The 18012-nt window shown below is 37.3% G+C and overlaps 1 protein-coding gene across 1 annotated transcript in view; it reads left to right on the top strand.

The window, feature by feature from the left end:
• The window catches only part of MDFIC2 (MyoD family inhibitor domain containing 2), a 94803-nt gene extending 78434 nt beyond the window's left edge, over positions 1-16369 (top strand). The window contains exons 3-4 of the mRNA XM_040995068.1: positions 7190-7411; positions 16110-16369. Of these exons, the coding sequence (XP_040851002.1) occupies positions 7190-7411; positions 16110-16369 (482 nt within the window). The remainder of the gene's footprint in view (positions 1-7189; positions 7412-16109) is intronic.
• The last annotated feature ends 1643 nt before the right edge of the window (positions 16370-18012 follow it).

Here is an 18012-nt window from a genome sequence, read left to right as displayed (position 1 = left end):
AATGATACATTTCACATGAGGATTTTGGATGGAGGAGAGGGTATAGGAAGCATCTTGTATTGGGTTTTGAGGGGTAAAACTGGAAATTGCAACCAATTAGTCATCAAACAGGAGCTCTGGTTTTGAAAAATAGACAAAAAATGCCTGCTAACCAAATATCAGCACAATCAATTAGCTTGGAAAAAGGAAAGCCACAAGGAACAAAGGGGTTATGCTTCAGGAAAGGATCTCATTGTCATTCACTCTCCTAGCAAAGGACCTGGTTTGAGAATGCAAAGCTTGAATACCACAGGAAACAGACAACAAACGTCCAAAAACTAGCTATGCCCCTTACCAACTGGGTAAACTTGGAAACTTGGGCAAAATACTAAAATATTTGCCCCCCCCATCTACTCAATCATGTGCCAATGAAAACAATATTTTGGAAAAAATATGTGAGCTTCAAATGTGATAGTGCACATAATAGATTTTAAGTAGCATTCAAATAGTTGCGATGAATAAGTTGGGACCATTTTAACATAATAAAGAATAAACTGAATAATTAGTTTCATTTATAATACATGTTTAAACATGAATAGTAAAGAAAATCAACTACATAAGTAGTGTGCATACAAATTATGTGAGTTTATAGCCTGATAAGTTTCATTTTTTTTCAGCACCTTACATTTATTTTTAATCCAAGTGCATCATAACATAAAAACTGCTAACCATTTTTTTCCCTTGGATAACATCATGATTATTTCTTGAGACATATTTTGCAAACATTAGATTGAAGGCAACTACATAAATATGAGATGGGGACTCATAATTGTAAACTGCGTTCATGTCTGAAGAAAATTCAACTGGTTTTTTTTTGGAGTGAACTACTCCTTGTTACCAGCCTACAATCTGGCTACAAAAGTATTTCTCTCGGCTGATGTCTGTCTACAGATGTAGAGTGCAGCGCTAAGAAGAAAATAGAGACAATTACCCACAGCAATTAGTTGAAACGGAACAGAAATCCACATCAGCCCCAAAGACTCAAGTTACTGGAGTAGTAAAAGCTTGGAGAAGGAGCCATGATCTGCCTTCCGTGTTCAGTTCTTTACCCTTTAAAGCACTTCACCTTGAGCACCAATGCCTATTATTTTTGGAGAAATAACATTTTAAAAAATTTTTCTTTCAAAAAAGATTTACTAAGGCTGACTGAAAAGACTTAAAGTAAACTCTTGTCATAGCCCTTGATAAGCATTTCATCTGACTTTTTTTTTTTTTTTTGAGGCAGAGTTTTAGTTGAAGTACTGCAGAAGACAGATCAAGATGACGATATCTAAAACTGCTACTTGAACTTGAAAGTCCTTAAAGGACATCTTCCAACCAGAACTGAAATTTGAAACTTAAAGGCAAAAATGTCAAATGTTTTTATCTCATTTATTTCCTCTAAAAACTACATTTAATGGATCCATGATTTTGTTTCAACCAATTTATCAGGGTATGGAGAATATGGATTACTAATTCCCATTCATTTAAAAAAGGTGAGAATACGTGATGAAACCTTTATCCTCTTAGCTTGAGAAAATTACCTCCTTCTAATCACTCTGTTTCTAAAAACGTAGGCATGACTTTCTTATAAACACAGCTTCTTTCTGTATCAATCACTTTTATTAGATTTTTTTTTCCCCTCAGACTTAGGGATTCTTATCTTCCTACCTTCGGTCTTCAGTCATAGTTAATAAAGTTACTCAATATAATAATAATGATCTATACATTTAGAAAAAGGGAATGCGACCTCGTTTAACAAGTTTCATTATGCTGATCATGTCGAATGACTTGCTGCGTTTTTGTTCATTGTGTTATTTTTTTTTTTACCAAGAACAGAATATAGTCACATATTCTAGCAAAAACAGAAAATCATTTCTGACATTTATGTGAGCTTCACAGCATTCTCATACGACGGAAAAACTTTTTCCCCCTATTGTGTCACTTTAATTAACTACTTTTACTACCCATAATAATTTGTTAATGGCTTGGTACCTTATACCTTGAAATGTCACTTGTCTACCTTGATCTGATTTCAACCACAGATAATTACAGCAGTAAATCCTAAGCTGGAGTATAGCTTAAAGCCAAGGCAAAGTACAATTCACCATTATAGCTTTAAAAATGATGCATACATTTGAAGTACACACTCACTTGAAACATTTTGGTGTAGAACTAAAAATAAAATCACTATGCTTTAAAAGCTTTTCTAAAAATTTTCACATAGCCTCTAGGAGTTTACCACTCACAGGAAAACTTAACAACATGCTACAGCCTTGAAAAGGTAACTCAGTAATATAATGGATTAGGTTAGTTGATAACTGACATGTGCAAGGTAACAATGAGCCACTAAATTGTGTGGGTGAGAGAGAGAGAGAGATATTCATATATATGGATTCCATTTTAACTTTTTAATCAGTATTATAATCAGAAGGATGTTGTTCAAACATTGGTTCACAACAAGATTATATCTTGGAAAGAGTTGTCATTGTGGTCAAGGTCTGTGATGACTCAAAGAGTCCAGATTTTGAGTGCATGGAGGATTAAACCTAACTGGTAGTGACGGAAATAGAAAAGCATATTTAGACTTGAGAAATGTTTAAAAGGAATAAATAAAAATCGGATGGAATGATGGGGACAGCTCAAATAGCAATTTTAAGAGTAGGAACTAGGAAAGTGACAATGTAATGAAGAGAGAAACTAAATGATGAGTTTTTTTGAGTTACCCAGCTCAGGAAGATAAAGGAGGAGCACATTAACAGGATTTGACTGAAAAATCCTTCCTTCCCCTTAAAGCAAACACAGACAAAAAACCAAAACAATCAGGTACAGTTCTCAGACTGTAATGGGTGATGACAGTGGGCTCTTAGGGACTGCGACTATGTGTTGATCTCCCTTGTGACACAGGACTGGGCAGATACTAGATGCTCAGTTAATGTCTGCATGGCTACATAGAGATTTAGGAACCAGCATTACAAAGGAACAATGAAGTTGTGAATATAGATAAACATGACCTTCAATGTTAAAGAGAAAGAAGAAGAGATAAAAGGACAAAGTCTTAAGGAATAAATTTACTGAAGGAGATGGGCAAGAAAGAAACTGATAATAGAAACAAAGCAGGTCAGCCACAGACCTAAATCAGGGACAGGCAAACAAAAAGGGGTGAGGAGGGCAAGAAGGGGCGAGGAGTTAAAGGAGGCAGGGAAGAGGAGAGAAAGAGAACAAAAATGAAAGAAGAGAAGGCAAACATAACAACAACATTCAAGAAGGCAGGGAGTAAGAGATGCTTCTTATTCATAATTTGAGTATTTGTATCTATAAAGACTCAAATAGGAAATATATGAATGCAAAAGTTATAGTCATATTTAGTGAGCAAAAATGGAAATCATTAAAATGTTTCCTTAATAACTTAAAGTAAATAAATTAATGGTTCTTGTCACATTGATTCATCTATTGCATGTGGGCACTCAATAAATGTTAATTGAATTAAATTAATAACATTTGCTCAATGGTAATAAAAAATTAATTAACTGTCTATCGCCATGTTATTCAAGTTTATGTCCATTGGTTCTCACAATTATTTCTAGCCTAAACATGAGATTTCTATTTCACTGGTTTTTAAGATATGCTTTAAATTTTTCTAAGAAATAGAGATGAGCTTCTAATTTTTGTCCTAATTTTAGTTTTTTTCTTGTTGAAAAAAAATTATTTTCTTTAACTTAATGTCAAGAACTAAGTTTAACATCTCAAATATAGTTTCACGAGTTTCTTGCTTAATTCCAAAATAGTTTCTCTGCAGAAGATGTGATACCAGCGTCTCCTTTTAGCTTATGCTACTTTGTAATACTTGGATACAATGTCAAATAATGCTGTACAAGAAGGAATCTGGGAAAATTATTGTTAGCATGCCATCTATAAAAGATGTAAGATGTCAGTAACATTCACCCAAAAATTGTGACTCGCTTCAGATGTCAGAATTCTTGTTGAACAGACCGGTTTTTGAAATGTGTGTATGTCAGATGGCTTTTTTTTTTTTTTTTTAATGAGCAACAGATAGTTTCCACTGGGGAATGAAAAAATAAAAATATAAACAGAGATATAGAATTAAAATAACGTTATGAATGGCAGTTTAACTTCTCCATAAAAATCTCTCACCAAAAGCTTAGTGTGCTCCAAATGGTTGCTTAATGTAGCATACCACTTATATTCAAATGCTATACTTAAAATTGTTGCAAAATTAAAAAGAGAATCATACACCACTTGGCTGTATTCCGTATTTTCTGCATGTTCATACATTCCAGTAACCTCTATCCAACTTTTTCTGTTACTGAATTACTTTGTGCAGAAGCAATTTAAATTATATGCAGGCTGACTACGTGTGATAATTTGAACTGATTGTTAATTAATTCTGTTAAGTAAATAGCGGTTGTAATCTTTATACTCATCAAGGTTTCGTTATCTATCAGCTCTTCCTGAACTACTCTCTAATGTACAGTGCAAAGAAGCTGCAAATGAATAGGCAGGATTCCCTGAGTATGCATGAAGGTAGTTTTGCTTTGCAAAGACTACTCAGGAAAAGGCAAGTCTATAAAACTAAATTATTTGCCAAGCTCAATTTGGGGTTGTGAAACATCACGGGATTTAGGGTGGAGAGGATGTTGCCGATGTACAGCCTCAGCAGTTAGGAAACCAAGATAAATGCTAAGAATGATGCGGGGCGGGGCGGGGAAGGAGGGAGCGGGGAGGGAAGGTTGTATTATGTGAAAGGACAAGAACAAGAGCAAAGCTTTTGGAATCCATCAGCCTCTAGTTTGCATTCTAGTTTTATCACTGCTTGAAAAGAGGGCCCTGGACAACTTGCAACTCTCAATGAGTGGGTATTTAGCACAACAGTCAAGTAGCCAGTTGGGATCCCATATCACAGTGCCTGGGTTTGAGTTCTGGCTTGGCTCTCCATCCAGCATCCTGTTCATGCACACCCTGGGTGACAGCAGATTCACATGGCTCGGCCCTTTCCATCCATGAAGAAATGCTGGAGTGAGTTCTGGCTCCTGACTTTGGCCTGGTCTTCCTTTGTCTACTGAAGCATTTGAGTCAGCAACCAGTGAATGCGAGATCTTAGTTAATCTTTCTAATAAAATATATTTTAAAATAAATAAGCATTGATTAACCTCATTTATTTGTTACTTAAAAATACTAATTCATATATTTTCCATAAGTTCAAGAAGGTTACCAATATCTATTTCTAAAAGTTTATGAGATGCTTAGGTTCAGTACGGTATACCAACAGTAACACAGAGCCTGAAATAAAATGTGTGTGTGTGTGTGTGTGTGTGTGTGTGTGTGTGGAGGGGGTGTGCACCCTATGTGTCTATATGTATGTGGTTTCCAATCTGAGTGATTTTGCCTCACAGCAAATAACTGGCAATACATGCATAAACTTTCGATTACCATTACTTAGGGAGACAGATGTTATTAACATCCAGTCATCCAGTGTGTTTCTAGGGTAGGAATACTGCTAAACATTCTCCAGGCCCTGTGACCAAACACAAACAAACAAACAAAAGCAAACCTAATGTAACCATAATGATCTGTTGGCTCCAGTTCCATTTTAGAGCCTTGAGAGAGTGGGCAACTCATGGCTTGCTTTTGAAATTGAATAATGCACAAATCAGTGGAGGTTCTGCCTCTTTCCTCCACTCTCAAAAGCAGAAATCCCTATGGTTCCCAAAATTATCTGCAAGTCAGAATCACCTGGAAGATTAAAAATGTCCCCAAGGGATTGTGATCTAATAAAAAGCCTACTGGGAGGAGGGTGTCCAGACTTTCAAACATTCCAAATTTTTCTAAGGTTTCTCAGAACTTTTCTGCAGAAGTGTCTGGAAACTGTTGTCCTTAGAGGTAGAGCCAGGTAGATTTTCCACCTATCAAAGAAGCAACTTTGGGAAGGATTATGAAAATGGTCTATGAAAAAATGTATTTTTTACACAGAGCTGCATAAGAATGGTAATATCAACCAGGCTGTTAACCGTGACATTACTTTCAGTAACTCAATAAACAAGATTGAATAAACTAGGCACTGGGCTAACAGGTGGAATGGGGGACACCAGAATGCTTCTTTACCATCTCCCCAAAGTGCTGACAAGTCAACAGTCCTGTTGCTGGTTTAGGTGTTAAGATGTCTCCTGGGAATCAACATGCCTGCATATTTTGAAATACGTTCTTCCATTAACTCATTTTGATCTTAGGCATTGGCTTAATGGCATTGGTAAGTCCAAATGATCTGTACTGCCACCCAGACTTGCCCTATGTCTAGGGTAACTTGACGATAGGCCTCTATTTCTCTACGCTACAATGGAAGCATTTCCTCCTTGAGTAACTTGTGTGATACTGAAAACCAAGGGCCATACCTGTCCTTGTCACTACTGTACCTAATGTCCTGCCTAATCAGTGCCGGTTATAATAACAGAACACCAAATATTGGTCAAGGACTTTACCTGAAATTCTCTTATAACTGTCCGTCAGATTATCTAAAAATAGAATGTTCCCAAGAAGAGCATCCCCCAAAGCCACTATCACCTGACTAGGGACATAATAAAGGCCAAGGCAGAGGAATGGTTAACAACTGGGGTTTTTGAGGATAGAATTAGGAATGAGATTATAGACTATTCATTCTCTCTGCTCTTCTTATACAAAGGAAAAGAGACTGGGGTTTGTAGAATCAAAGAAATAAAGAGACTTGATTGAGATGATGTAAATTAGTCAGTAGGAGTGCCCAGCATTTAAGACCTCTTTTCTGCCCCTTAGTTCCATAATACATGATAGCAGGTTGACTGCACATTCTTGAGAACCGGTTGCTTCAAGTGAAAAAAATTCCTTGATTCTTCTCAGTCATCATTAGGGAAAAAAAAAATAGTATAAATGAGTATTGAAATTCATGTGATAGATGAAGCAATGTGTGTAAAATTTTATGTTTGCAATCTCTGTTTTTACACTTGTCCTCAAAATTATACTGCTCATTAATGCTCCATTCTTTTTATTAAAATGTTTTCTTATACATGTTTAGAATGTAATTCTGAAAATATCCATTCTTAAATCATTAGGCCATGTAAACTACAGTGGGTTTTTTCTATGTGTGTTTTCTTTCTTCTTCTTTTTTTTTTAAATCTAGATACACAACTCGCAAATGAAAAGCATGCAGATGAGAAATCCATTAATGCCATCGTTATAAATTCAGTATCTGAATTCAATATCACAGATGGACCAGCCAAAGAAACCCCCAATGAAAAAAACCTGTCAGAATCCAGCACATCACTGTCCTCCCTTGAAGAATGCCAAACGAAATTTTCCTACCTCCAAACTGATACTTCAGTTCATCAGAGAGACACTGATGGTATGTTTCTCAGAATTCAACCCACCTCTAAATAAAGCTACCCAACCCCCAGCCTCTGTAAATTCATCACATATGCTGTTGGGGGTGGGGGGGACTCTTAATGAATATTAAATAGGAAGACTTGAATTTGAAAACCCTGGTGAATGACACATGTCAAGGTCACTTTGCAGTTGTGAGATGCCTGGCAGATTGTTTGCTCTCTTAGCTGGAAAGAAGAGGCAATGTGTTTTAAATAAGCTAGGGTAGAGCATAATCGTTCTTGCTAGGAGGCTATGAAATGGGTAAGAAAAATGGCAAACTTGCTTTCCTGCTTGACTATGGGACTATTTAGCCTGTACTTGAGCATACAAGGAGGCAAAGAATCATGGTATTAAAATACTGTGAATATATGAATGTAGGTACCATAAAGTCTCAAAATTCTTATAGCAGAAACTATAAAAAAAGGTTGGTGCCTATAGATATCACCTGCTAGGCATTCCGATCAGTTCGAACCTATACCAAACTATATCTGTACATGACATAAAAGGCATGTTCTGTTTGCAAAGCCATTTTCAAGCTGGATTTGGTGCCCCATGATGAGAACAGTCAAATTGTCCATGCTGGATGTCACACTAAGAAAAACAGAATTTGATTCAGGTTAACTTTGCAGTGACTTTTCCAAGACACATAAACCATTTAGGAATTGTATGGTGTTCAATAGTTCAGTGTCTACATTTGCATTTAAAGAAATGCCAAGTTTCTCAAAGGAAAATATACTAGGATATTTTTGACAGTCTACATTTAAATTCATATTTATTTTTTGGAAAAAGATTAAATAAACCTTGTGCAATAACATATTTGTAATTGTAATGGTGTAACTCCTGCATTTGAATCTTATTAACTATATAGAGCAAGTTTCTTTTGCTTGACCATCTCTGAATCTCAGTTACTGAAGTTACCTAGTAGGGCTACTGAGCAGCAAGTGAAATAATATGTACAAAACACCTATGACAAAGCTAGTGCAAAATAAATACTATATTTCAGCTTTTAAAATGATGATAGTTTTAGGAATTAAGAACAAGGAAGTTTTCTAACTCTAATGATATGTTGGTGGCATCTTGTGTACATGTTGTCATGAATGCTTCAGATCAGAAACTACAGACATGGTTTTCTGCCATTGTCAAGATAGTGTGAATAAAGAAGCAAGCTGGACAAAGTACATAACAGGAGTTCGTGAGGCCTATAGCCAGCTAAATAGCATCTATTTCATCCAAAGCTCACCACTTCTACACATCTCCAGAAGCAATATGTCCAGAGCTGCCAGATCGTCAAGTTGATCAAGAAAAATCAGAATGCAGAAGTACTATATGAAATTCCTAAATTATCCAGTTCTGAGAACTAGTTCTGTTTTTCTTCATTGTATTTACTTAAAAGGCAGTCTAGCAGACATGCACACACATGGTCAAGACAGGGAGGGGAGGAGGGAGGGAGAAGGAGAAAGAATTTTGATCTTCCATAGATGGCTCATTCCTCAAAAGCCTACAACAGCCAGTGCCGGGACTAACCAAAGCTGAGAACCCAGAGTTCAGTCTGGGTGTCTTCTACATGAGACATAGACTCAAATATCTGAGCCATCACTTGCTGTCTTCTAGAGTGCACGTTAGCAGGAAGCTGAATTAGAAGCAGAACCCAGACATCCCAAACTGCAGCTTAATCACTATACCTCAATGCTTGCATCTTTTATGAAGCCTGAGAGTCCCAGCAACACACCTTGGCCCACTGTGACTGCAAGATGAGCAGGTTATGATCTTGATTCCAGGATTACATTCAACTACAGCTTTGGAGAGGATAATGACAGTCAGGCAAACAGGCAATGCAACAGGTTCTTTGTAAAAGCTTTTTGATACTAAAATATGTCATTGGGCTGCACCTTCGATACACAGATGTTGCTCATCATAAATATCAGGCTAATGATATTGGGAATAGGAAGTGCCAATTTGTACATCCAGAGAGTAAAACACAGTGTCCTCCAGATTCTCCAGTATCAGGGATCCTAGGAGAAGAGCCAGGCCAACTAACCCATTATCTGAACCTTTGCACTCCTAGGCAAAGTCCAAAATAACTACTCCATTAAAATGACAACTGACACTCAAGACATTACACAGGGGCTGGCATTGTGGTGCAGCTGGTTAACCTGCTGCTTGCGCCATCAGAACACCAATTTGAGTCTTGACTGCTCTGCTTTATATCCAGCCCCTTACTAAAACATCTGGAAAAGCAGTAGAGGACAGTCCAAGTTCTTGGATACCTGACATCCGTATGGGAGACCAAGATGGAGTTTGAAGCTCTGGCTTTGGCCTAGACCAGACCTGGTTGGGGAGTGAACCAGTGGATAGAAGAGCACCCTCCCACTCTTTCTCTCTCTCTCAATCATTCTGATTTTCAAATAAATACTTCGTATTTTTTTAAAAAGGCATGATGCAGAAAAGCAAGAGATTGCTCCATGCTCCAAATAGCAAAGGAGATTCATGGGGTTAACTCCGTTGTCTTCTGAAGGTCTGGTTTAAGGCTACTCTGATCTGAGAAATTCAACTTTTACACTGATGGCACAGGCAGGAACCCAGCTCTGTGAAAACTGCCCCAATGAGGTAGGAGTATTTGATATCTGGATAAAAGAGAAATCAAAAACCCAGACAGAGATCCACAAATATTGATAAGAAACTCTCATTATCCTAAACAGCAAACATCAAGGAACTGAAGAGTTAAGTAAAATTTGCCTCGTTTTAGAGAATTTTTTGATAGTAATTAATTTAAGAATGCAGAAATTGAGAGCTGGGGTCATTGTTCGTACTGAGATAAATACAGAAATATCTTTTGGGAACAGCAGGGAAAACAGAAGGGAAAAGAGAAGATTGCATCCACTTTCATGTAGTTTGTGGTTAATTTATTTTCAACTGTATAAATGAGTGCGTAGGAATGGATGCTTAATTGCTAATATCTATTATTTATATACATTGCCCCACTTAAAACAGGATGGAAAAGCCTCACACATGCAGATTTTGTAAAATGTGTTATATCCATTAACACAGTTCATGGTGTGTGCTCTGATGGGAATTTAAAAGGATCTTTACTGCACATCACACACTATGTGCTGCAACATTACTTTATTATTAAATTGTGGTTCATCGTGTGTGGTCCCTTTCTTGAATAAAATGGAGAAAGGCCAGAGAACTCTCTGTATACTTGCTCCTGCTTCTACATTCTTATGCTTACAACAGCATCCCCGTGTATAAGAAAATCAGGGATACATACAATATTAGAAAACAGGTCCCTTCAAAATAATCCTGAGCAGATACCTAATTGATGTATATAATTTTGAATCTAAGGCATCTCATCCAGGTGGAAGAGAAAAATCATAAATATGAGCTACCTCGAAAGAATAGTCTTAATTACACCATGGACTACTGAATAAAATGATTACATTTTCTACACTGTAAATTTCACACAATTAAATGCAGTGGTGTCACCTTGTAAAATGTTTCAATTTTATAATTATTTCAGTTCATTTGCTCAGAAAAAAACATAAGCACAAATTTACTAAGTATCACCCAAATCTAGTCATTCTAGTTCTAAAGAACTGACTCGAATGTTAGTTGTGCTTGTCTGAACTTAAATAGATCTTGACATATTTAAGTAGCTATTAAAACTGATAACATCAGGGATGATACCCCAGCCAAAAAAAAAAAGGCATTCAGTCACACTTTATTCATATTCCACACTACATATTCTTTTAAAAATACACTTAACGTTGGGGGAGTGGGAAACCAATTTTTATAGTTTGGGTCCAAAAATTTTCAGGAATTGGTGGAAGCCAGTGTATCAGTGAAGTCATGATACCCCGATCTCTCTGACATGTTGTACAGGTTCTTCTCGCCTCTTTGTTTTCAATATTACTTTGTTTGGGGGGAGAAGGAATAGGAACTTTTTAAAATCCTTTGTCATTTTTACAAGAACCATATTCTTGCTACTTTGGATAATGATCCCCAAAATAGCATCAAGTGCTACCTGGAGTTGAGAAATGCTTTAGGAGCAACAGTTGACTGTCAAAGCTGCCTCTCCTCCCTCCCTCCTAACTGTGGGCACGATGGTGGCAAGGCTGAAAACCAGGTGCAGAATTTCTGGGAGTATGGAACCATGATCATGAGGTTAAGATAGGGCATATTGGTAGAACCTCCTTTCATTATTACCTTTCCATTATGATTAAACATAATCCTTCCTAAAGAGTCAGATCCTCCCTCTTCATTAGCCAATCTTCAGTTGCACACTTTAACATCTCTGGGAGCTGCATTAATTCTTCAGTCATTAAAGTATCACTTTGTGTATTACAGCCTCAATGCCCTAAAGGTACCCCAAAGGTGTAAAAAGAAAATGAAACAACCCTCAGAGGGTTTTTGCCAGGGGTTATTGCTCACAAACACCACTTTGGGCTGTAAGTCCTGCAGGTCTCCATTCCATCTTAAACCTTCTTGATTCCAAGTTTAAAAGGCAGTAAAGTCACAAAGGGTTTCTGACAGCAGTGATTAGAGTATGTCCCAGGATGCCAGATAGTTCAAACAGGAGATTTACTATCCAAAGTACCAGAAAAACTGAAAAAAACATCCAGTGTAGAGTGAGACAACCTACACATTAGCAACAACAGGAGGGTTTTACTATCTCACCCCAATGCCCCTCCAGAACACCTATGGATTGCTAGTACTGGTATGAGCTGTTACTAGTTACTAACCTCTATTAGATCATTAGTAACTAGAAATAGAATGATAATCAGCCAAGGCTTCTCAGAGAGAGAGAGAGAGAAAGAGAAAGAGAGAGAGAGAGAGAGAGAGAGAGAGAGAATTAAAACCCACAAGATGTGAGTGCCTTAGACACCACCCAATCCAATAGCAATAGATTAGAGACAGAGATGGAAACCCTCTAGATTTTCCCTTCCTGGCATCTTCCTATTTCCTGTTGCTGCCTTCTATTGGCCGAATCCAGCCAGAAGCCACTAAGGGAACATGGAGAATGTACTTTGCCAGCATTGGCAAAACACAACAGCAGAGGACAGGAGCAGAGACTGACTGGACAAACCCATCCATAATCAAGCAGTATCTTGTACTGTGCTTAAAATTTCACAAGGTCAGAGAGCGTCACAGAGAGCTGGCCACAGTTTGGCACTCTGGAGAACATAGTCTAAATTCAAATTGCAGCCCACACTCTCCTGTGTTTTCTGGGGCTTGCCCCTTAGCACTCTGAATCAGTGCTCTCATCTAAAAAAGAGGGATAAAAATAATACTGAACTGTATTCTGTGAAACGCACGAAAAAGTATGGAGGACTGCAGGACACCCACCTTAGTACAGCTCTGGGAGGGATTCAGCAAGGATGGAATTTAGAGAGGACATTGCTTTCAAATGAAGTCTAAAGGCTTGGATAGGAGTTGGGTCAAGCAAGGAGGCAAGGATGTGGAACATAAGTAAAAGGCACAGCTTGTTAGATACACTAAAAAATATTGAGATGAAATCAGTGTTACTGAGTGCAGGTCAGTAAAAAATAAAGCAGGTGTAGAAGTCAGAGAAACAGGCATCAACCTGGCAGAGCTTGTAGCAAGGGCAAAGATTTGAGCCATCACCAGTGAGCTGCTCTAACTCACAAGTCAAAATATCACAGGAGCTGATGATTTTGAAGTAGATTCCTAAGGAAGCACTGGATCCCAGCTAGGAGGTAATTCCTATTAACCTGTTCAGGGTGGATAGCGGTTTGGGATGTGGCTAGAGGGTTGCAGGGTTTAACACAAATAGGTAAAATCAGCAGAACTCAATGATGAATTGCAAGGAGAGGGTATGATTGATAAAGAAAAGGGTTCCCCAAGTTTTGTCAAATTTGAATGCTCAGTAGCCAAACCTAAGGAAAAATGAAAGTGGGACAGGTATGTGGGATGGGAAAAGAGGAAGATCTAAAATGCCATATGGCCTGGTAAGCGAGGTGTTCTGAAAGCACTGTAGACGACACATGACGTAGAGAATTGGCTCATGGCATGTTCTTTTGGATTTGCTGGAAGAAGAGGTCTTCAGCATGAGATGTGTCTTTCAATATTGTGTTTATTAAACATGAAGGTCCCAGAAAGTAGTGCAGGCGCACAAAAATAAACTCACTCAGGAGAAAGGAAGTCGAGCACTCTTTTCAAACAGTTGCAAGTTCTCCCCTGAACTGCTTATGTTTCTTTTATACAAACAAAAATTGGCCATATGCAAAACAGTTTTGTCTGTTCGTGTAGAATTATTTAACATGCCTTTTAGGAAAAGTGTGGAACATACTTGAAAGTTTGGAAAAATCTGTTTTCAATTCATTAATGTTACCGTGTTTTTCTTGGGCAAGAAGCTCTGCCTTTTATAACCAAATAAAAAAAAGGGCTGAGTTAGTAACCGAAAAAAAAAAAAGGCTCTATTCTCAAGTGCAAAATAGGGAGGTGGAAGGAAACCAATGCCAATTTGGCCAAAGGATTAGGCCAAGACTCCTTTTGGTAATAAAATGTATAGTATATATCAAAAGTGCAATCCCTTGCCAAACTGAGGTGGCACTGGCAGGAGCAATTCAATCAAAGAGTTATTTACCCTCAGGAAACTAACTACAAGGCCATTTTAGAAACAGGTTCCTCATGCTGTAATACAAAAGCCAGTATCCATCCTTACAGTCACCTTGCAGCCTTCGTGTCTAATCTCTAAACCAAGTCTCAGCCTTGCGTATATAAAAGACAGGATCCTATGGGACCATTTTCACATGCTCATAAGCCCAAGGGAGTTTCTTTAGCCATCAGCCCAGAGGATTATCGAGTTTTTTCCTACTATGAACTTGGCATGGTGAGGCAAAGTAGCAGTCCTGGTATTGGTAAACTCAATGAGATTCTATGCCCTGTACCTTTGATCACCAGCATGCTTTCTTTGCAAAAGCAGAAATGAAATAAAAATCTTTGTGCTCCACTTACTCCTGAATTTTTGTGGGTGGCTTGTGGTGACTTACAAGATATGAGTGAGTTGGCCATATGCTAGAAGCTGGCTGTAAGTGAATAAAAATACACCAAGTCTGGCAAAGAGATGAATATGTACACCATAGAGGTATTATGGAGTATGCTGCCTGCACTATAAATGTCGAGTAATGGCCACAGCACCTGCAACAATATCTGGCTGCTAGAGTAATCTTAAAAGTAATGGTGTGATTCTTTACCATCTTACTGGGACGAACGAAAGAGAGGGTGACAGGGAGGAACAGGGTAGGAAGATTACTGTTGACCTATATTCAGGACTCGTTTAAGAACTTTATGTAGTGTTTTCATAAGAGATTGAAACAGCTTTCTTTAAAATTCTTGTTCTTTCTCCAAGTTTTTCCTTATTTTAAATACTAACAAGAATCTGAGCAAGAAAAGAAAAGGAATATTTTGGAAAATACCATTAGATGCAAATAAATGGGGCTTAAAGAGCAGTTACTATTGCATATGACACGGAGGGCAAAAGCTCCTCTGTGTTCCTATATAATCCCTATGGAATATATTCTGAAAAAAAAGTTAGCCACATTACTTGCTGAGGAGAAAACAGGTTCTTAAAAAAACAAACTTTAAATCAGTTTTTAGGCCCATCTGGAGGGAAAAGAATTTTTTTTAACAATTCACACCACAATGTTACTTTCAACCAACAAAAATCTTCAGATTGCTGAATTTAATCCATTAGATGACATACCAAACGAATACTTAACCCTTTTACAAAGCACTCACACATTTCTCGGGTTTCTTTACCTTGAAAAGAAAAAGTTATAATTTTAACAAGAGAACTGCTACATCTTCTAACTAACTCCCTTTATGGAAACAAAAAATATAATAATCTATAACTCATCACAGCTGTTTGGCTAGAATTACCAATTACCTTCAATGCCTTAGAGATACTTTCCAGATATTTACAAGTCTGCATAGCAAATATTTAAACCAACTTTCTTAAAGAGGACTGATAAGATTTAAAACCTTTTAGGCATATGATGATGTATTTCACTTAAACAACTTGAATTTAAAAACCAAGGCTCTGTACAACTGGAGAAAAACGGAGACAGAGATTAAAAACAAAACACAACTCAAAAAGCAGTGATTATTTTAAAAAACATTTTCTCAGGTATTTAAATATGCTTTTTGCTTGCATCTGAATATGGGTGTGGCAGATTTATGGGAATTCATGTCAAGCAAATAACAAAGCCGTTGACGAGAAATAGGATATTTGTACAGTTTCTCCTTGTCCCTAACTCTAATTGCTCCGGAAGTCTCTTGCATTTGGGGAGGCCCTGCTGCTTTTCAGACAGTTGCAAGATTTCCAGATAGGCAGCTAATGATGTGACTTCCCAGCACCTTTGCAGACAGAGTAAATAAAGGAGTTTAGAAAAGTGACAGCACTTTAAATAACCAGATTATGTAGAATCAATAGGAAATGCTCAGGAAGTTAATAAAGCAATTACTTAAGTAGAGTGAGTCCTGGTATGGGGGAAGGGGAGCTTGAGTGATTAGTGGTGTACATTACCCTGGATGTGGATAAATAATTAAAAGTTGGCTGCAAAGATACATACATCCCTGATTCTTTTTTTCTTTTTTTTAAATACAGATGTGATTTTGTGCATTCCTGTTAATTTTCTTTCTTCCTATTTACACAGAAGAGTGTGCCTCCCTGATCCTCACCTGTCTGTTTTGCCAGTTTTGGGAATGTCTCCTGATGCTCCCCAGTACATGCGAAACAGTGTGTACCAACTTGTGCTGCCCCTCTCACAGATACCACCACACCTCGGATGAAAGCCATTCACGAAATGATTGTAACTGCAACTGTGACATGGACTGCAGCCTTTTTGAATCTTGTCATGAGACCAGTGACTGTCTGGAATTAGCCATGGAGATTTCAGAAATCTGCTACCGCTAGTGCAGCAAGGTATCCAACATTCCGACAGTCCTCTGGGTCACTGTGTGGAAATCCATTACAACAAGACCACAATTGCCACATGTCTACATGCAAGGACCATGCTCATTTCTTGGATGCTTTAGGCCATTTTATTCTGCACCTGTCTAAGAAAGCTAGTATTGTCAACAATGTGATCATATTCCAAATTTCACAACCGCATGGCTCACTGAAAATACAATTTTTGATCACATGTGTTGAACAAATCTGAAATACCTCTTAAATGTCAATATTCTTGACTGTAAAATAGCATGCTAAACAACTCTGTTCCTTCACTCATCAGCTTGCATCAGGAATCCAACCTCATTCACAAATTCAGGACAAATTAGTGCATTCTTTTAGAATTGACATACAGTAGCTCATCTTTCTAATGGACTCATGCATAAACATTATGTATTGTTGGTTGCTATTAATAATGTATTGTATAACATCATTTTGTAATTAAAAATTTATTTATACAGTCTCTTAAAATTCACTTATATGTACAGTTTAGGTAGGAAAGGGAATTAAATGAATTATAAACCATGTTCCTGTAATTACAACAGATGTCTCTGAAACATCTCCAGTGAATTTTGAATATGGTGTACTTCACAGAGAGTACTATGCTTCTAGACCGCATTATTATATATCTATGACTATGTCATAATAGGTTATGCATATTCTTAATTTGCTACAGAAGGCTCTTTATTCTAATAACCATAAAGGGGAATTATATGCAAGTTTCAAGAAAATGATCTCTGATAATCAATTCTTCATTTCCCTCGTTTCTGTTTGTCAGGTACAATAAGCAACAGGATATTAAAATAGATTCTGCTCATTTTACCAAACTATCATTTGTATAGACACCCAAAAGAAGAGCACATGCAGGTACTTGTCAGAGCCGAGTTTCCTAATGCAGAATGTGCTTCGGAAACCATACTGTTTTCTTTTTCAGATAACTGAATTAATTCATAATTATGCTAAGCATTTCTTTATTCTTACAACTTTAAGAAATTTAATATAAACTGGAGTGATTATCAATGCAAACAAATTAAAACAATTTGTTTAATTTAAATCCCATTTGGTTGACATTCCTTTGAGTCCTCTTTACTTGCAGTAGGCATGATTCGACAGTTCCTAGGCAAATACCCTGTTTAATTCATTTGTATATATCTTTTCCAATGGAGATCAATTGTTGTATTTCTCAGATACAAAATGGCTCATATCTCAATAACCAAGCAAAGAACAAGAAAGTCAAATGGAGAGTTGACAGAAATTTTGTGACTTGGGAAAACTACCAGGGGAAAAAAAAAGTCCAAAATGCCTATTTTTAACTGGTTTAGGTAATTTCAAGCAAGAGCAACATTATTGTATGTCTGTGGTAAAGTAACACATGTTTCTAATATGTAATAAATTCCCCAGCATCAAAAATTATTAATCTTCAAAACAATATTTTTGCATTGCCCCTAAAAGATATTTAACCGTTATTCGACTTGTTCCCAAAAGTACAATGAATTCATGGTTTATGCCAGCTTCACTCCTGCATGAGTGTTGTGTTACTCACAAACTACACAGTAACACACAGCCCCTCGACCCATTACGAAACTCTTCATTCTTTCTGCTTTCCA

The sequence above is a fragment of the Ochotona curzoniae genome, unplaced genomic scaffold, assembly GCF_017591425.1.
Source record: "Ochotona curzoniae isolate NIBS_2020 unplaced genomic scaffold, NIBS_Ocur_1.0 contig_908, whole genome shotgun sequence".
Classification (NCBI taxonomy): domain Eukaryota; kingdom Metazoa; phylum Chordata; class Mammalia; order Lagomorpha; family Ochotonidae; genus Ochotona; species Ochotona curzoniae.
The sequence above is the reverse complement of the archived record's forward strand: the minus strand, read 5'-3'. Positions and strand labels throughout refer to the sequence as shown.